This window comes from Toxorhynchites rutilus, chromosome 2 (genome assembly GCF_029784135.1).
Source record: "Toxorhynchites rutilus septentrionalis strain SRP chromosome 2, ASM2978413v1, whole genome shotgun sequence".
NCBI classification, from domain to species: domain Eukaryota; kingdom Metazoa; phylum Arthropoda; class Insecta; order Diptera; family Culicidae; genus Toxorhynchites; species Toxorhynchites rutilus.
In genome coordinates this window covers 48,767,439-48,789,362 of record NC_073745.1, presented here as the reverse complement: position 1 = coordinate 48,789,362, position 21,924 = coordinate 48,767,439, and the positions used below count along the sequence as shown (strand labels likewise).

At 40.3% G+C, this 21,924-nt stretch overlaps 1 protein-coding gene across 1 annotated transcript in view; it reads left to right on the top strand.

The window, feature by feature from the left end:
* Positions 1–21,924, top strand: part of LOC129765206 (1-acylglycerol-3-phosphate O-acyltransferase Pnpla3-like) — a 78,344-nt gene that overhangs the window by 24,554 nt on the left and 31,866 nt on the right. The window contains exon 3 of the mRNA XM_055765249.1: positions 21,158–21,390. Coding sequence (XP_055621224.1) covers positions 21,158–21,390 — 233 coding nt within the window. The remainder of the gene's footprint in view (positions 1–21,157; positions 21,391–21,924) is intronic.

Below are 21,924 nucleotides of genomic sequence, written 5' to 3'. Positions count from 1 at the left end.
TCGACTCTTTTACAATTAATGTTCTAAGCTTCGATAAATATCAAAAAGATTATGAATTGCACATACGACGTGACTTTGAAAAACGGAACTGTGTTTCGGTCGTTTTGTTTGGTTTATCATCGCGATATGAAGTAATTGCCTTCTTATAAGTCAATCGACCGACTCGTTTTCATGGTTGATGAACGTTTGTAGACGATTTACAAACTTGTTTGCGACATCTTAGACGGAAAGGTTAAGATTTCGCTTGACAGTACTGGCTTGCGTCGTCGCTGCGGTTTCTGGCTTTCGATTCCACGCGATTCAGGCCGACTGTTGCCAAAGATTCCTCGAGCGCTTCTCTTGCGTTGTTGATGGTTGATTTTGATCACTTTAATCGATTTCGCAAAATCAATGTTCGAGTAGTAAGGATGTTTGGGATGCGCTCAAAATTTTGATGCGTTATTCTTCCTGCTTGGACGCAGATAACTGAACAGCTAACGTCAAAATCCATCAAGAGGTATCATTCTGCAAACACTCATAGAATGAACGGTGTGCAGATTTTTAAATGTACGATTGAAAGAAAATCGTTCAGGTCGACCAAATTTTGATCGTAACACTCTTTAATTTGACGGTTTCACTGAATAATGCCTCGAGTATTTTTATAAATCGACCTCGACATTTTCACATGCCACCCCACAACGATTTGTAAATCTAAACCAAATTACCTAAGGAAACAACAAATAAGTCTAAGCTGCCTGTACCAAATTGGATTGTTAGCCCTTTCCCTACAGGCTCCGTCGGAGTGCTACCGCTGAATGGAGCATTGCACCGAAAAGTATGCACATCACGCTGGTGTGATCGATGTGCAGTATCACTCTCATGTCGTCTAAAGACGACGCTCGTAGCGAAAGGATTATTTATTCCCTCGCATATAAATACGTTAGTTTCAAAATAATTGATAATATTTGCATTTGGCAGACATGCACAATTGCAAGTCCATGGAAATCTTAAGCTTTCTAATTTTGATTCGCTGTTTACGACGAGTGGCATATCAATTATAGTATAATCACGTAGGGCTGCGCATATTCGTGCAGTAAACAACATCATGACAACATGACTCAAACCTAAACAACATCCCGGAACTGGTTGTTATTTTGTTGTTGACTACGATGGAGCCATTCGGGGGACTTGAATTGCTAGTAAAATCGCACGTGTATCCCCGATTTCAAACTTATATCAACAATCAGATCGGATCGCGTGGTTTGTCCCCATTACGACTCTTCTGCTATCTTATGTGTTGACCTCTCCTCTCAACGGTGATGAGAGTTAAGTGTTCTAATAATGACGCAGGTAATGTACATCCTTCAAGGTGAGAAGTAGTACTTCAAGCAATTACATGCAAACTAACGTTTTTGTTCGTCACAGTTATTATTATTTTTTTTTTGTTTTTATAACACGGTCACAAGAAGCTGAATGCTCCTTCCGAGAAACGGCTCAGCTGATAACTGGAGCAACAAACTTTATAGCTATTCTTATTATTCCTTGACGTAATTGGAAAGCTTTCTGCTTCAAATGTTGTTGCGAATCATGTCGCGTAGGGTGGTGTTGGTGTGAGATAGGGTGGAATACGTGCTTCCAGTTCTAGCACAACCCTTTCAACATTATTGCCATGAATCTCATCGATTGATTGCGTCAACAACTGAAGACGTTTCTGTTCCGCCGCAATACATGACACCATCTCGCGTGATTACCAGCGGAATCCATGTGTTTGTTTACGCCGCTGGTGGGGTCCAAGGGTTATCGCCAGTCGGGTGTCGGAATAGTTGTTTTTTTTCTAATGACATTAGCAAGCGCTTAGCTGTGTGCCAATCAACTAAGTAAAATCGAAACGACATATGGCTTAACTCTCATCGGCTCATTTCGCTTGCGTTATCATTGCAAACCGTGTAAATTTAGCCCATTCAAGGTTAATTCATGCATCATCAATCGAAACTCTCAGAAGCTTCATCGTACGATTTGCGAGGAAAAAAAATACAAACTTGCGTTTTTTTCCCTGTGCCTGGCCCCTCATTGTCGCTGTCGCTGATAACGAATCGCCATGGGGTGCTGTGCAGCTCCCGTCAATGCGTTCTAACTGACAAACGCACAGCACACCGGCAGGGGGATCGGAGAGGATTGGCCACTTGATTCCTAATGACCTTCAGCTGCCTTGAGGTTCATTATCAGAGTTTATCTGTGTACAAAATGCCGTACCATTGTAGGTGATGATGAAAATGGGGACGGAATGGGCTCGTCCGCTGCGGCATTTGTTTGCGGAAACGTTGTGGTGGCGCGTGACCGCATTTTTAGCTGTGTGGGTATAATAAGGTACAATTGAACTGTTATCAGTGCGAAAATTGTTAATCCTAAGATATATTTGCATCGGAAATTGTTTCGCAAAGAATTAGCCAGTGACTTGGTATATTGATTTACGTTCCTTGATTGCGCACTAACTGGTAGGAAAAACAAGACCTGGATAATGTCGACGTAAATAACCATAGACTTCGAAGCTAGATTAGTGAAGGTAGTTGTATCAAGATACAATTTGGAGGCCCCAATTCTCCGTTTCTGAAGACAACCGAAAACCGCATAACTGACTAGTGTATTTCTGCAGACATGTTTCACTCATTGTCCTTGACAGATCTTCGCCAACCAGCCAACAACGAAACCCGAGCCACTAATTACTTGCGATAATTGCACATTGAGCATTTTTCCTCCATGGGACTGTAGCGTGTGTGTTGGTCAAGTTCGTTTCAGCGTTGTCTCTGTCACTTTGTGTACAAAGTGAACTATCAGCCTAGTTTTGTTTTCAATACTCTTTTTTTTTGCTGTGAAATCAGCAGTGCGCGTAATCGTCGTGCGGGCCAGTTGCAGTAATTGCAATCAGCGAACAGCAGCGAGTAAAGTAAGAGTTACATTCAACCCACAGCGCGACCCTCTCTCGAAGTATTACTGCCTTGAGAAACAGTCTCGAATAGTTTCGCGCCTGCATAATGCATAAATGCAACAGGTTCACTGGTTGAGACGATCACATAGCTATCGTTCGTGCAGACATATTTATATTTGGCTTCAGCTGATCGACACTGGTTTACGGTGCGATTTTTCTTCATCGGCCAGAAGGGAAAAAATGAAAGTTTTTAAAGTAAACAAAGCTTAACTTGTGGGAGGGGTAGGAGGCGAAGCAGTGGAAATCGCATCACGTGTAAAGCTGTTGTCGGGAGGGAGGGATTTACCCCTTTCAATGCCGAGGTATGCGAAAGTGAAGGTGTGATCAGGGCCGCTCATTTTCCTCCACGAAAAATATTTAAGAGGGTTACGATACATCGGTTTCCATTAAGCTTTACGTCTTCTCTCTGACGGCTTTGTGGATCATTTTTACAATAATTGAATGACTAAAGTAATAGTTTGAGTTTGTGTTTCATTATCCTAAGACTCTACCCAGAAAATACGCAAACACACATTCTGTCAAATATGTACCGGGAATTTGTAATTTTAAATCTTCTCGCTGATTTTTTTTTGAGTTGGTACTACTGTCAATGGTCTTAATGTCAATTTTGAGCGCGATCTCATTAAGAACAAGTTAATTTGTTTTTTTGGCTTTTTCCGCTTCAACTGATGAAAACACCGACAAAATAAAAGCAATGGTACTTGGAAATCGTTATTCTAGTTTGAGAGCCTATGAATTGAATACCTCTCACGAGACCGTTCGTCATGTTCTCGCTGATGTTTTGGACATGAGAAAAGACGCAACAGGACTAGTGTCCAAAAAGCTCAATTTTCTTAAAAATATACGGTAATACGGACGTGTTAACACTTTACCGACCGGTAGCGTTTGGAACATACTATGCCCTTTTCACCGCCCATTCAGCCGCAGATCGTCCGAGACACCGGCTCGGTTTCGGCCTAGATTGACGCGCGGGAATATATGCGCTTTTCTTAAGCTCTAGTAAAATTTTACGCTTCGTGTTATTGTAGGGTAACCAAATTTAATAAAATCTTTTACTTTAATCATATTAGTGTTAAACAATATTTATTTTATCTATTACAATTGTTTTCAGTTTATTATTTACATAAAATATACCATAACCCATATAACAATATTTGTCGAAAAAAAAGTTGTTTAATATGTTTTTAAACTATGATACCGCTCGAAACAGTCACCTTTGTGTAGTGGGATGTTGCAGTATTTACAAGCGAAACCTGTTCTGCTTGGTTTTTTTTTACTTGTACAAACTCTGCGTTGTCGTAGGGGTTTTTTACATCGACCACTGGTCACTATATTTACCAGTTTATGCTTTCCGAAATTTGCCAGTCTTCCGGGATGATCAAATCGGGATGTGGTTCTTGTGGGTTCGGAACTAGGTAGATCCTTATCTTGTACTTCAGCTTCGCCGTCTTCTATCAATGAAAGTGCCGCTTTGTGCAGAAATTTTTTTATATGTATATACTTTAAAGGAATTAAAAAGTGCACAGTTGATGAAGAACATTACGACACGTTTCGTCCATTTTGACGTAGGACTACGTCTAACCGGAAGATATAGGGGGTGAAATGGAAATCTAGGCATTGAACAAGTAGGAAAAAATGCAAGATTTGGAACGCTTATATCTCGAGGCTTTCTCAATAGATCGCAAAGGTTTTTGCATCAATTGATAGAAAATATATCTACGCATCTATCATAACGAATAACATTTCATTTTTCTTGAGATAAATAATTGAATAATTGTGAAATATCAAGCATTGTCAAAATGCACTATGTGCCCATTTTTGATTGGTCCATTTTGTGCTCCTCAAATCGTACCGACCAAAACGGGCAACCAGCGGCAGCTGCGAAATAGAATGAAGCACGCTTGGAAAGGAAAAAGAAAAAAATGAACGAAACATTGGTCGCAGTCTCACACATGCGTAATTCTCGAGCCAGCCAGTCAGCTAAAAAATCCCCGCTCCGCTGCCGTAACGATCATCATTCTTTGTGTGGACACCGACTGGACAACATCGTTGCTGGACGGGCCGGACGGCGAGGGATCGAGTGCCTTTCTTAAGGCAAGAGGGCGGAGATGGTAGCGCTGGAGTAAAGTAGAGTAGAGTTTTCAAAGGGCCTTTCTCAAGGCTAGAGACGAATGAACTGCAAAAGTTTAAAGTCTCTATAATACAATACCTTCCTTCCTTCCGTAACGATCATTCTCGTTCAAACCGTACACCACATCAGTTCGCATCACAACACATCAACAAACCAACCCAAGCAGCCATGTCTGGTCATGGTAAAGGGGGAAAAGTGAAGGGAAAGGCAAAATCCCGCTCGAACCGTGTTGATCTGGAGTTCCCCGCAAGGGTAGCTAGGCCGAGCGCGTTAGTACCAGTGCACCAGTCCACCTAGCCGGCGTTATATAGTTTCGGCCGCCGAAGTGATCGAGTTAGCTGGCAAAGCTGCTTGCGACGATAAGAAAACCCGCATTCGGAACAGAACACATTCGGTTCGGTGGACATCAAGACAACAGGCAGTTGCAGCGAGTGGCGAGTGGCAAACGCAATCGCAAAACGGCATCTGGTAGCAGAAGAAAAAAGTTTGTTCTTAAAAACAAACTTATCGAAATGGTTTTTTTCAAAACCACGAGTACTAAGTTTTCTAAATTGGAACCATTCCATAAAACAAGGCGCTTTACAGGGCCATTAAACCTTCCAAAAAAGAGTTTAGAAAATACAGTTCAATGTTTTCTAAAACATTATCCAAAATAATAATAAAACACAAATTGATTTTTTCATAATTTGTTTGCCAGGATCTGATGAGTATGTGAATTTGGCAGTTGTTCTGAGCTTATTGATAGTTGGGGACTTTCCTGATCATTCAATTTTCACCAATTCTTAAATTGTTTCCAGATTGAAAGTACAGTAATTTACAATTAGTTCGACATTTAGCTAATTGGACGGACATGTAATGCGACTTATTTAGATGGACATTTTTGTAAACATAGAGATCCAAATTATGACCCCACATTGAAAGTCGACACTGTTCCACTGTCATCGCAAATGTTCAATTACAGGTTAAAATCGCCTCCAATGCGACACTGAGCAGTGGTTCGGTACGTCGCATTGAATGTAATTTACTGTACAACATGTCACAAAGCTGAATGGGAAGAAATTTTCCAACTGTGAAAGCTGTGGCGAGTGGCAACAAATCGCTAAACAGGGAGGTTTAGCCGAACAAGATGGGGATATCGAGTGATAACAAAACAATAAACTCTTTAGATTGAAGATAATTTTGTGATCCTGAAAAGGACCCTTTTTAGCCTGCATGTGAATCCAACGAGCGAACAAATCGTAATGAATGTATTTTTTTGCTATCGCTCCCTTTTAACGCTCATTCGTTCGTCTCGTTGGACTCGCCCCTCTGGCTGAGTCTGCCGATTTGTCTCTATCCTGTGAGTGTGTACCGCTAGAGTATAAAACACGGCATCGGCATCGTGGACGTAACAAATGAGGACAAGTTAAGGGAAAGGCAAAGTCTCACTCGAACCGTGTAGGTCTCCAGTTCCCTGTTGGTCACATTCACTGATTGCTCCGCAAGGGTAACTAGGCCGAACGGATTGGTGCCGGAGCACCAGTTACCTAACAGCGATTATAGAGTTTCGGCCGTCGGAGTGCTCGAGTTGGCTTGCAAAGCTGCTCACGACAATCAGAAAACCCGCATCAAGAACAGAGCAGCTTCGGTTCGGCGCTCATCAAGGCAACAATTAGTTTCAGTGAGTGGCAAAGTGTTTCTCCGGCACGTCGCATTTAATGTAATTTACTGAACAACATGTCACAAGCTGGATGGGAAGAAATTTTCCAACTGTGAAAGCTGTGGCGTGTGGCAAACGCAATAGCAAAACAGGAAGGTTTAACCGAACAAGATGGGAATATCGAGTGATAACAAAAACACAACACCAAAGGTTCTTTTCAAAACCATCAACATATTCATAAAGAGTAAACAGTAAACTAATCCATTTTTCAGGTAGATTTTCAGGTTCACGTAGGAGAAGAAAATAAAACAACATATTTAAAATATATCTTTAACAAAAGCTGTCCCCTTTGTATAGTCCTACGTCACTCCGGTTATGTCCCCGACATTACCCACCCGTCTTTTTTTTGTTTTCCTAAAAATGGAGTAATAGGACAGATATTGATCTGCGCGATCTACGCCCTTCATATATTTATTATAATCTATTATTGAAATAGGCTTCTGTATGGGGCATTCTGATGTCCTGCTTCTATTTCTAGATTCCGCCATTTTTGCAGAATGTATTGTCGAGATCATGTGTATGTTCCTTTTGCCATTATTCCATACTTATAATAAAATATGGCCATTTCTAAGAAATTTATGTTGGCCTTTTGAAAAGTTTGGCAGTTTGAAGTATTTGAGGAAGACCTCTGTTCTTTCGAATCGTCCCACACACTCGCAATTTATGTTTTAAATTTTTTTAGCAATGTTGACACTATTATAGTAATTATCTTGATATATATGGTGCCACATGTTCTTATACGGTCCAATGACCGATAATACAGTCTCTTCTAATTTTTTTTCCATCAGTGGCATACACACAAAAGTTGGATACGTATCCTGTACGAGCTTCAGACAGCACTCTGACCAGTATTCCGTATTTTGTGATTTTTGCCGGATTATATGTTTTGATTGACAGTCTACCTCTCCACGGTATTATACATTCATCTAGAGACAATTGTTGATCTGGTTTATATACGTTGTCAAATTTCGTCCTTGAAATAATCGATGACAGGCTGGACCTTCACCAGCCTATGCGAATTGGGAGAAATATCGTCATTGTTACAAAAATGCTAAAGGGGGTGTCACATCAAATTGCATCACGGAAAAAACGCTGTAGAAATTTAATTTTTAGGAATTATATCTTCAGCTTTCGCTTATAATCAGATAAGAGTGTATAGATCACGTTGGCCATGCTTCACTGTCAATTTTTCGTAAATTTGGAAAAATGTCGTCGAACGAAAAAGAGCGTCGTGAATAAATCCTGCGCACTCATTTCGAGAATCCGGAGTTGTCACATCGGGACATCGGTAAGATGCTGGGAATCGTCCAATCCACGGTCAGCAGAGTACTAAAACGATACTTCGAGAACCTAACCATCGACCGGAAGGTGAAGAACGGCAAAACTGGATGCTCCGTCAGTGAAAAAGATCACAAGCGCGTAGTTAAGCAGTTTAGACGTGATCCGAGAAGTTCGGTCCGGGATGTCGCCAATAAGCTAAATTTGTCAAGTTCATTCGTCCAACGGACCAAGGAGGGTCTGCGTACATACAAGGTTCAGAAGGCTCCTAACCGCGACGAATGGCAAAACATGGTGGGGAAGACGCGAGCCCGGAAGCTGTACACCGAAATGCTGACGAAGCCGCATTGCCTGGTAATGGACGACGAAACCTACGTCAAAGCGGACTTTCGTCAGCTGCCGGGTCTGTTGTTCTTCTCCGCAGAGGACAAATTCAGCGTTCCGGAGGAGATTCGCAAGCAGAAACTATCCAAGTTTGCCAAAAAGTACATGGTGTGGCAAGCGATCTGCTCTTGCGGAAAGCGGAGCGCCCCCTTCGTGATGACCGGCACGGTAAACGGGCAGGTTTACCTTAAGGAGTGCCTACAGAAGCGCTTACTACCACTATTGAAGCAGCACGAGGGCCCGACCAACTTCTGGCCGGATCTCGCTTCGTGCCACTATTCAAAGGACGTGTTGGAGTGGTACGAAGCCAACGGGGTCACCTTCGTGCCAAAGGAAATGAACCCGCCCAACGCGCCGGAGCTTCGCCCAATAGAGAAATATTGGGCGATTATGAAGCAGGCCCTCTGGAAGAACCCAAAAGTTGTCAAATCGGAGGCGGATTTGGAAATGGATTTCTGTTCAAAAAAAACTAGGAAGAGGAAGGTGCGAGCATACGGGCTTGGGCTCGAAGTATGAATAAAAAGAAAAGTTGTTTAATAGTTTTTATTTTACTGTCTAAAATTTTCAAAAGGATCGGACTACTGGGCGAATTTCTACAGCGTTTTTTCCGTGATGCAATTTGATGTGACACACCCTTTAGCTTTGCATTATTTGTAAAAATCTGTTTCTGCTCATAACCTTCGAGAAGAACGGCGTTTCTAAAGATAGGTCTGTAGACCAATAATCGTAAAAAACGTCTTTCTTTACTTGTCCCATGAGAATGATCAGGCCCAAAAATTTCTTCATGTCAGTCACCGTGACGTCTTTCCATTTTTTCGTTTTTGATGTAATTCTATATTTTTCCACAATTTGATAATGATACCTATTAGACTCCCTCACGAAGTGCTCAATCAGGTCACCTCCAATGAATAAATTCACAATATCTATTACGCTTTCAGAGGAACTTGGCATAATTTTTACGCCAGAGCTGCCTTCGAAAGGTTCCAAAATTATTGTCGTTCTTTGACCATGTACCATTGTTGTCTTCAACGTTATCATTTATGCCCTCGTCTTCTGAATCACTGTATATTAACGGTACAAGACGTCGCTTTCGAATCGCTATACTACTGCTATCACTTTCGTCATCAGTACTACTTGCTGAACGGCAGTCAAGACAATCTGACAAATCGTCGAGATAAAACTCACCGACACTATCCTTTTTATTCATTTTTAATGGCTAAAGTTTTGAGAAAAGCACCGATTATCTGAATAAAGAATACGAAATGCTTGCTGCTTGCTACTTGTCAGTCTAACCTAACCAAATCTAACAGAAAGATCGAAAGTCGATTAATCGACAACCGGTCGGTAAGCGCTGTGGAGTAAAAGTCGAATAATCGACGGCCGGTCGGTATGCGCTGAGAACAAAACGTCGATTAATCGACGGCCGGTCGGTAAAGTGTTATGAAGTACTTCAATTATATCTTCGGAAACTCATGCTTTTCAAAACATAAATACAATTTCGTGCAATTCAACATACTGTTCTTCGAATTAATTCGCCAAATGTTTTACAAAAAAGTGTTTTCAATGTTTTTTACTGAATTTAAAACATACTGAAACATTTTTGTCGATGCGTGTATAATTGACATATAGTGGGGGGAGTATGGACAGGTTTTTAATATACGAAGCGTATAAATTCGCTCTCTCACATCGTTTGTTTGTCCAGCAACTGAGCAACAAACAGAGAAAGCGACTAAAACGAGTTGAATGCTCTTTCCATCACTTTCCATCTTGTATTGGATGTGATCTCAACACATCACTGTCCATTTCGCCACACCAGTACAACTTTTTTAACGATTTAAATTTTCCACCCACAAATAAATTCACATACCTAATATCGCTTCTCTGTTAACTCACAAACTGAAATATAACACCCAGTAAATTAGATTTTGATATTAAACCGCTCAGAATGCTTAATATCGAAGCCGAAAAAATTACATCCACACGAGGAATCATGTATGATTTTTGGTTTTTTTTTGTTTACCTTTTCATCTTTAGATCAGTATTTATTGTCTTAGGGTAGTTCAAGTATTATAAAATAACATGTTAACAGAAATTTGAAATTCAAAATGTAACTATGCAAATCAATCACCTGTCCATATTACTCCCACTGTCCGTTTTATCCGCACTTCCCGTACCGTATATTCTATCGAAATATTTACTAATCTAACTGATAAATTCAAACTGTCACCTTCAAAGCGGTCGCCATCGAATGCAATGTATTTGTGCCAACACTTGATCTACCCATTGGTTGTGTACCGAACGTCGGATGTTTCGATATCAAATGTACCGACTCGAAATCCATACCGTTTGACGTAGAACTTCGTGTGACCTTCCAATATAGCACCCCCAGCTTCTATCTTTTGGGTGGTCGGAGTTTATACATTTTGAATGTTAATACCTTTTCAATTATTAGATGGATTTTGATTCCAAATACTTAAATTAAATGTATTCCCAGAATTTTGTTTGTCTGAGACATGTTTGACCAACACGTAACATTCTTTTTTCCATTTATTGGATTTTTGTTTTTTTTTTCGGGGGCGAGCTAGTGTGAATTTTCTTTAAGTCTATCAGATTATTTATAAATTGACACGAGCTTTGGAACTTGAAAATGTGAAAAAAATTGGCATTGGCATGAAAACAATATGTAATGTTTTATAGTTTTTTATTCCTTGTTTACATGAGCTGTTTATTTTTTCAATCTAAATATTTAAACTGGATTTACCAAATGAATAATTCAATAATATCAGAAAATTATTCCTTCTTCGACAAACGAGCTTCTTTGTCAACAAAATGGTGTTTTTTTGGAGTATATCTTTCTTTCTCATTTGGGATTATTTATCATTCGAGTAAATTAAAATTCGAGCACCTTACTCCATGTAAATGCTCTAAAATGCTAGAATTTCACTAAATCACATAGTGAAATTCTAGCATATCACATTCTGTGAGTTTTTTGACGACTGCTTAAAATTGGCAACTTATTTTACTTATATGGGCTACATGAGTTAAATGACTGGATAATATAAGTCGATCATTTATATTTTTTTTTTTTTTTTATTAAATCGTTTATTTTTACAGGCTCAGTTACATAAGTTTAAAGGAGCCAAACTCCTGACTGTATTGTTACAAGTATATATAAACATTTTTCCTTAATTCTAATGTTAATGGTGTAGAAAACCGATTACTCGCGGTCTACTCGAGTTTAGAAGGGTGACATATTTTCTTCAGGAAAAGGAAGGGATAAAAGGATATGTTGACAATGTTCACTCTCACATTCACACTCACATTCATTACACTCAATTCTTAAGCCTATCTTATATCTAAAATGTTTTTACAGTTCACCTTATTCTATTGTTAATAAGAAGGGATTTGATTTCTCGCGAAGAAAAAGGAAAAGGAGAATATAAGGATATAAGGATAATCAGACACGAAGATCGATAACTTTTAGGAAGACATATATTTGGGACATGTAATCAAGGTCTAAACCAGCCAACACATCTCTCACCGGCACATTGGGCTGCCTTCCTCTAGCCCGAAGAGAGTTTTCTAAATTCGATCTGGCAACAAGATACTCCTCGCACGACCAAACAACGTGTTCGACGTCGTGGTAACCTTGGCCGCAGGCACAGATATTGCTGTCGGCAAGATCAAAACGAAAGAGTAGCGCGTTTAACGAACAGTGATTGGACATGAGTCGGGAGAAGGTGCGAATAAAGTCCCGACTCAAGTCCAGACTTTTGAACCATGGTTTGAGGCTAACCTTAGGGATAATTGAGTGGAGCCACCGGCCCAATTCATCTTCGTTCCATTTGCGTTGCCAGTTAACGATGGTATTTTTACGAACTAAAGAATAAAATTCATTGAAGGCGATTTGACGCTGATAAATTTCGCCTTCAATTGCACCTACCTTTGCTAATGAGTCAGCCCTCTCATTACCCGGAATTGAGCAATGTGAAGGGACCCAGACAAAGGTAATGACATAACAGCGTCTGGATAAAGCACTCAAAATTTCTCGTATTCTCTCAAGGAAGTACGGCGAGTGCTTTTCCGGCCTCACTGAACGGATAGCTTCAACAGAGCTAAGACTATCTGTTACAATGTAATAGTGTTCAACAGGTCGTGAGGCGACGCTGTCCAGCGCCCAGTGTATTGCTGCCAATTCAGCAATATACACTGAGCAAGGATACTGAAGACTGTGTGAGGTGCTAAAAAAATTGTTGAACACTCCAAATCCTGTGGACTCATTCATAGAGGACCCATCAGTAAAGTACATATTATCACAATTGACACGCCCATACTTTGCTTCGAAAATCGTAGGAACGATCCCCGATCGATGATAATCTGGAATTCCATGGATATCCTGCTTCATGGACAGATCAAAATGTACAGAGGAATTGATGTAGTCAGGAAAACAAACACGGTTGGGAATATACGAAGAAGGATCAACCTGCATGGAGACGAATTCATGATATGAGCTCATGAATCCAGAATGAAAATTTAGCTCGATCAGCTGCTCAAAATTTCCGATCACCAATGGGTTCATGACCTTACACCGGATGAGGAACCGAAGAGATAATAAATTGAAGCGATCTTTTAGTGGGAGTAGGCCTGCCAAAACCTCGAGACTCATGGTATGCGTTGAGGGCATACATCCCAACGCAATACGGAGACAAAGATACTGAATTCGCTCGAGTTTAATGAGGTGTGTTTTGGCAGCTGATTGAAAACAGAAACTGCCATACTCCATCACTGAGAGAATAGTTGTTCGATACAACATTATAAGATCTTCGGGATGGGCTCCCCACCAGGTGCCGGTAATTGTACGGAGAAAGTTTATTCTTTGTTGACATTTTTTACTCAGATACCTAATATGGGCCCCCCAAGTACATTTGGAGTCGAACCATACCCCAAGATACTTGAATGACATAGCATGAGTGATCGGTTTACCCAAAAGTTGAAGCTTTGGTTTTGCTGGTCTATGCTTCCTAGAAAAAACCACCATCTCTGTTTTCTCCGTGGAGAATTCGATCCCTAGCCCAATGGCCCAGGTTGAAAAATTGTTCAAAGTATCTTGTAAGGGTCCTTGCAGGTCGGATTCGTTTGATCCTACGACAGACACCACTCCATCATCTGCAAGTTGTCTTAGGCTGCAATTTTGTGTAAGGCAATTGTCGATGTCGCTTACATAGAAGTTGTAGAAGAAGTTGTGTAAGGGGGCTTAAACATGAGCCCTGGGGGAGGCCCATGTAAGAGAACCGACTTACTGCCGAATCTCCGTGAGAAAAGTTCAAATGTTTCTCACAAAGCAAGTTATATAACATATTATTCAATAGAGGCGGCAGACCCCGAAAGTGTAATTTGTCTGACAAAACCTCTATTGAAACAGAATCAAACGCCCCCTTTATGTCCAAGAATACTGAAGCCATTTGTTTTTTTCCGGCGTAAGCCATTTGAATTTCTGAAGAAAGCAACGCAAGACAATCATTCGTCCCCTTGCCCCTGCGGAACCCATATTGTGTATCTGAGAGTAAGCCATTCGTTTCAACCCAACGATCAAGGCGAAACAAGATCATTTTCTCCAACAATTTCCGTATACAAGACAGCATTGCTATTGGGCGGTACGAATTGAAGTCGGACGCGGGCTTTCCGGGTTTTTTAATAGCTATAACTCGTACTTGTCTCCAATCATCTGGAACAATATTATGCTCCATAAACCGATTGAATAAATTCAACAAGCGATGTTTCGCCACATCAGGGAGGTTTTTCAGCAAGTTGAACTTAATTCTATCCGATCCCGGAGCAGAATTGTTACAAGAAAGCAGAGCAAGAGAGAATTCTACCATCGAAAACTCGGAATCAAGATCGCACCTATCTTGTGAAATATCTCGAACAATTTTTTGTACAGGAACGGAATCGGGACAAACCTTCCGTGCAAAATTTAAAATCCATCGATGTGAATATTCCTCGCTTTCATTCGTTGAAGAGCGATTTCTCATGTTTCGAGCCACTTTCCATAATTTTTTCATTGACGTTTCTCGTGACAGACCTCCCACGAAATTTCGCCAATAAGCACGTTTTTTCCCTTTGATCAAGTTTTTAAATTGATTTTCAAGGGATAAATACGTTTGAAAATTCTCAATGGTTCCACTTTTCCGAAAAGCTTTAAATGCATTCGATTTATCCTGATAAAGCTTGGAACATTGGCTATCCCACCATGGATTGGGAGGCCTTCGACGAATAGTGGAACCTGGGATGGGTTTCGTTTGAGCGCGAACCGCGCTGTCATAGATCAAACGAGAAAGGAAGTTATACTCCTCCAATGGAGGTAAACCATCTTTGGAATTGATGGCTAGAGCAATCGCGTCCGCATATTTTTTCCAGTCAATGTGTCTTGTGAAGTCATATGCCATGTTTATAGATTCAGAAGAATTCGACCCAATGGTGATGGAAATTTCGATTGGCAAGTGATCACTACCGTTGGGATCCTGGATTACATTCCACTTGCAATCTAACGATAGTGAATTCGAGCAAAGCGAGAGGTCAAGAGCACTTGGGTTAGCAGGAGGTTTAGGTACACGTGTTGTTTCCCCAGTGTTCAAAACGGTCATATTGAAGCTGTTACAAAGGTCATATATCAACGATGAACGATTGTCGTCGTACTGTTCCCCCCAGGCAGTTCCGTGAGAGTTGAAGTCTCCCAAGATCAATCGTGGCTCAGGAAGGAGTGAGCACATGTCAACAAGTTGCTTGCGGCTAACCGCAGATCTCGGAGGCCAATACAAGCTGACTATACAAAGGTCTTTGCCTCTGATGTTTGCATGACAGGCAACAGCTTCGATCCCTCCAATAGGTGGAAGGTCAATTCTAAAAAAAGAGTGACACTTATTGATCCCCAATAGTACCCCTCCGTATCTGTCATCGCGGTCCAAGCGTATTGTATTAAAATCGTGGAAAGAGAGATCATTTTGAGAAGAGAGCCAGGTTTCGGACAGTGCAAAAACATCACAATTGACTTTATGAATTAGAAATTTGAATGTATCCAATTTAGGGGTAAGACTACGACAATTCCACTGTAAAACAGTGATATCTCCGACCTCTCTATTTAAATTAGACATCAAGAGAGATAATCATTGCAAGGAGGGGCCATGTTTGCATCAATTGTTGCAAAATTGTCTTTAATACTGGAAGCATTGAGATGACAATGGTTCTGATGGAGTCGGAAACATTAAAACACTTGAAGATTTGATCCAAAAGGTCAGACAACTTTATAAATCCCGATTGGGAAGTTGAGCTGGACGGAAAAATAGGGACAGTTGGGGTTTTTGATGTCCCCTCGGGTGCTGGGTCGTTCGAAGATGAACTATTCCCACGGAAACCAGGGGGAACCTGATTTTGCTTGTCCGCTGCACTCGATTTTTTAGGCAAGCTAACAGGGGGTATCACCGGAGGATCATTTATATGAAACTATTAATTTAATTAATTTCCAAGTTACTTTTTATTCGTTGCATTCGGGCGAATGTTTTTTCTGTTAACTGTTGTTTGGGTAAATGTTACACAACCGAAAATTTGTTCCGCTGCGGTTGCTGACAACCGATTCGATTCGTATTTTGTGTTGCCATTCTGCGAAAGGGGCTGCACAGTCTAACTTGTGGATTTTTTTGAGTGCGTTGGAAATGAAATTTTGTTAAGGAATACTGAAAAACTACTGGCGAAGTCATATGTCTCTGGTTTTGTTCTCGGCAATACTCACCCATCTTTTTTTTTATGAAATTAAAAGAACTGCAGATCTTGAAGTCTAATTATAGTAGTTGTCGAATTTATTTTTGAAAAAATCGCAGGGAGAAACAAAACAATCTGTGGTCGTATTTCTCGTAGGATTTTTTTTAAATAAAATTAATAGAATTAGATGAAGTTGATGACCCGATTATTGAGTCGTATTCGTATTGTTTATGGAGTAAAACTCACGAATAAGTAACACATTAAGCATATCGAGATTCAGTTTTTCTTGTATATGTTCTCGAAGTTCAAATGATCTTTGCCACTATCTAGTCGTCATTTAATAATGAATCTATCACAGTTAATGTTGCGTCTTATTCAGGCTGGTTTAATATATTGCTGTCCCCTCTCTCGCACGAGCATTCGGTTCATTCTTCAAACTGAACGAAATTTTTAATCGACATTCTCAGCTCATATACAAATAAAAGTTTACTTGTAAAATACGAAACGTACTCACTGAAACAAGTGAAAACAACGATGTGAAAGTTATGTAGTAGGCCAGTTGCTGCTTCTGTAGGGGTAAGCGTGATTGTTTTGTCCTCCAATTCCCAATAAGACCGAGAGAGTGTATGGTATGTGATTTGTTCGATAAAACATGCTGTCACCCACTGCTGGTCAAACTACGCAAGATTTTTTGGAGTTTTTTTCTCAAACGGTCCTTGTTGCCCCTTTTAATGAAAATGAATAGATCTCATTCGAAAAGTTTCAATCATTAATGAAACCTCCTGCTTTCATTCTAGAAATGAAACGAAAGCAGATATGAACGAAACCAAAACCGAATAATTTTCAAGACTCCTTCGGCAATATCATTTAACCATTTCCCGTACAACATCGAGTCTCACTCGTGGGTACTTGAATAACATAGGGCTCTAGAACGCTCAGCAGGCTAGTGATATTACTTGATGTGTGACGTGTTAAATAATACGGGAAGGGGTTAACTAACCACTAATAGTATCAGGTATTGATTCCTTATTTGATCATATGGTCAAGAATCTGGGAATTTTGATGGATTCCCACCTCGATTGGAAAGCTCAAGTTAATGACACTTGTGAATAGATTTTTCTCAGCCTTCACTCATTAGTTTTACTGCAAAACGCCAAATCATTACTCGTCTCACTTTTCAACTACGCAGATGTATTATATTCTTCAGTCTCTAGTTGGAACGTAACTAAATTCAAACTGGCATTTATCTCTATCATGAGATTCGTATTCCACTTTTGTCGTTCAGAACACACAAATGAAAATCACACCAGAATTTTTGGAACTACTTTCGAAAGTCATCGTAAATTAAGTATGTGTTTCTAAGCATACAGAATCTTATTTTTTGTGTACCTGGAACCTGTATCCTCCGTCGGTAAAAATTTCTCGTTGATCCGTTTTATTTTGAAAAAGTTGTGCAGGATGGAGGCCGAGAGATTTCTCACGAAGTCCCAAAAAAGCGGAAGATTCTGTTACACATTGGACTGAACCTTAGCGACATAGTTTTCCCAGGAGCGGTCATGACTTGTGCTTTGTAATTTGTTTCCATTTCACGAAAGTCGTTGCGTTCTCTATCGGATTTCGCCCAGAAGAATCGGTTGCATGCTCTCCAAAGAATATCACGTAGAAGTTGCAAGTCGAAAGATCACAGTGGGTTGCCAAAATGAGACAAATGTACGTGTTTTCCGATGTATGTTTTCAATTATAATGGAGTCGCTTTTTACGCGGGGGATACGTGCCGCGTAAATTCCAAAATCCGCGTAAAAATAAACCGGGTGAATTTTCAAATCCGTATAAAAATCTAACAAACTGTGAATTATTAATCAAAAATGCAACTCATATTTTAACAATTGATTAACTGATTTTTGTTGTATGTTGCAATTATAATATCTGTATCTCCTTTTATTTCTCAGCTACTACTCAGTGATACAATAAAAACTTATTTCGTGAAAAGTCACATCAATAATTAGCACATTGAATTTGTACGCGTTTGATACGTGATGCGTAAAAAAACGCGTAAATGTCGAAATCCGCGTAAATTCAGAAAACCGCGTAAATTCCAAAAACCGCGTTAAAAGCGACTCCAGTGTACTTATTGCTTTTGTCTACTATTTCCTCCTTCGTTGAAACTTCCCAGTGGAGGCTGATGAATGTGTTCTTCGAACGGCCATAATTACTAGCTTGAAAGTTGAAGCATTAGTTTTCTTCGCAGTCTTCATTGGCTGATTAACGACCACTCAATCTGGTAATTATCATTCGTGTTCATTAGCTTACAAATTTGTTGGAACCCAGTGTATCCTGAATAGGTTACTGTTTTGTGCGCTTTTTGGGTCGATGGATTCATTGGTCCATTTTTCGTCAAATATGATTACAGTAACAGGTAATGTTGACCGCTACAGAGCAATGATCACAGACTTACTTTTGTAACAGAATCTGTTCTCCTAATATAGAGGAACTATGTTTTTAACAAGACTTTACACCATGTCACACCTTGTGAAACGTTCGGCGATCAAATAGCTGCGCGTAGTGGACCCGTGAATCGTGAATCGCCTCCAAGATCATGCAATTTGACCTTATTGGGCTGTTTTTGTGGGACTCTGAAGAATTTGGTCCTCATCCATAAATTGCTCACGATTGACGTCTTGGAAAACAACATGTGTCAGAAAATTCATCTGTGTTTTATTGTAATTTAAACTTCTATATCTGTATGAAAAACGCCCTTTACTAAGAACATGAGAACCGTCGTAGCACTGAAAGGGTTAACAAGTGCATTCGAAATAATTGCACAACCACAAACAAAGATTGCAGTAACGGGCAGAGATGCACGTTTGATGTTTCCGTTAATACAAGTAGAGCTGCTGCTGCTGCTGCTATTGCTATAAGGTCAAAATCCAGCTAAGAAAACACATGTGCGGTCGGTCGGTCGGGCAGTACATTGTATGGAAAATGTAATCGCTGCAAAAATATAAACAATAACAAACTCAAGATCAAGTTGAAATTCGCGCAAAGTGGCGTAGTAGGAATTTGCAACACGCGTGCTCAACTCCGGTGGTTTATTTTACACACGGGGCCAGCACTAAACAGAAGACGTGTGCATGCTGATGTTTGCTCATTGATAGAAGTGTGCAAGGTCTTCTTCTGGACTATCAGTTCTTGAAATGAACACGGCGGAATGAGTATGATGACAGTGAAACTAAAGACAATCCGGATGTTAAGAATTCGGCATTCAACTATTTGATTGCTTTATTCTTAAAAACATTGAAACATTAAGAATATCGTCAAGAAGATTCATAGAGATTTTCACGATGTAACATGAGTCATATTTCTATTGCCGGATCATACGCCTCGTATATATGAACCTTCGAGAATGAAGAGCTAGCATCTTATCGAAAGAAGCTTATCGTTATTCGAAATTCTTGTTGACCCATAACGTTCTCCTATGTCGTTTTAAGCACCATAAACGCATGTTGTCAAGACAAATACGCAGAAATTCAACTTGACGCTCCCTTGCGCACAGTTAAGCACAGCATAAATTATGTATATGTTCTGACCTCATTCAGCATGCGCCCTTGAGCGACGGAAACAACTCACCTGGACTCTCCCCGAGTGCGTTATCCGAAAAAAGCCGAACAAAGAAACGGGCCTCCAGAAAAAATACGACGCGCCTCCAAATCACCAAAAGATATTTTTTCTACCTCTCACACACATCTATAAAATCTATGCTTGATTGGTGCTAGTAGCATGTGAGTACCAATACCTCCAAACCGTTGGAAACATCGGTCGCTGAATGCGCGTAATTTAGGATTGGGCAATCGTTTCACGCTCCGATATCTCGTTGCTATGCGTTTATGGGTATATGCTTGGCTCGAGGTCCTTCCCTTTATTTGTGCTGATATCAAATCGCCTCAAGAGCTGCCTAAAAACTGTGGTTTTTTGCGGTTTTACTCGTGTCATGGAATTAAATTTGATGTACAAGCATAACAAAATAAATCGTATGTTTTCGTTAGAGGGAATTGGAACGGAAAAGTCGAAAAAGGCTATTTTTGTAATTCTACCCACAATAAAAAAAAAGCAGAAATGCCAAGGCATCATTCAATCAGCCACAAGTGAGGTTGATGTAAGGGTTTTTAAATATGTAAACAACCCTCTCACGCACAACTGATCGGGTCCGGTTTTAGACTTTGATGGATAGACCGGAAAAAGAGGCTTGTCGCAAATTATTATTTTTAAAAAACCAGTTATCCCTGAAGCGCACCTTCAGCGGCCACCCACCCGACGTAGTCAATGAAATAACATACGTTAGTATTTTTCCGTTCACACTTAGATCTGTCAAACATGCTGGTGCAGCCATGTATGCGTGTATGCTTCAAACGAACAAAGCGCAGCATGCATCCGAAAGCTGCCGTGCCTCCAAAAAACGAGACGTGCCTCCGAAAGAAAGGATTAGGCCACAAAAAATCTTCAGCTCTCTCGTGACCAGACGACGCGACGGTCGGTTTATTTTCAGCTGCCACTTCTTTCGACATTCTTCCCATTCTCTGTTTATGCGTCACCGTCCCTCACCCAACATTTATGCTTAGAAATCACACGCATAGAAATGTTACACGACAAATCACAAATACCAGCGTGGCGCATCGTACGATTCTCGTACGATGTCTAAAAACATCATTATGTTGAGCAATTTTGAAAGCATGCTATGCTTCGTGGCCGCCAAACTATGCACGTCTCGTCGGAGACTTGAATACTTCACAAAAGGGTGTGTCTTTTGTATGAATGAACCAAGTTCAACCTACACACCACACATACACCCACATTTTCACAGATTTAAAATGAATATTAATTCTTTGGAACGATTTTTTTGTCATTTTGTGTTTACTAACAAATTAATTATTTCCTCTTCTCGTTATAGGTGAAATGACGTCCGATTTCTTCCGGGTGGTGAAGGAAGCCCGCAGTCATTCACTCGGTCCGTTCAGCCCACGGTTCAACATCCAGACGTGTCTGCTGGATGGTCTGCAGAAGTTTCTGCCTGCGGACGCCCACGAGCGGGTGAACGGCAAGCTGCACATCTCTCTGACCCGGGTTTACGACGGGAAAAACGTTATCGTGTCGCAGTTCAACACCCGGGAAGATTTACTGCAGGTATATATTTTCACGGAATCTTGCCTTGACTTGATGTGATTGAAAGTGTGTATGAAATAGAACGGACGCAAACCTCGGTTGCTCTAGTACGACGTTTCATTTGTGAATCATAGACTTTCACAGCGGTACTGTTTGCCGGAAAGCTATAGGGATAGTGAGGGTAAAGTGATCTCTTTATCGTTTGGTAGTATAACCGTTAACTAAAAACTCAAACTTTGACGGCTGTGCGACACTAGTAAATGAAGTCAGATTGAGCTGATATTTTGCATAGGGTAATTTTTCGTGGGAATCAACATTTTTTATCAAGTTCGCATTGAAAATTCGAGATGGTCATTTTCATTGACACTCTAATGGTCATACTACCCTGCATGGAGGTCCATTTTGCCCCGTAGCGTTTTCGATCGACGGAAATGGAGGAAGAAGATTAAATATCTAAAATATCTATAAATCTTTTTTAAAGCATATTCCTACAATGTACATCGATCAATAAGGTTTCAGATCGTGAGATTCAAACAAGTAGCATAATTTATAAAT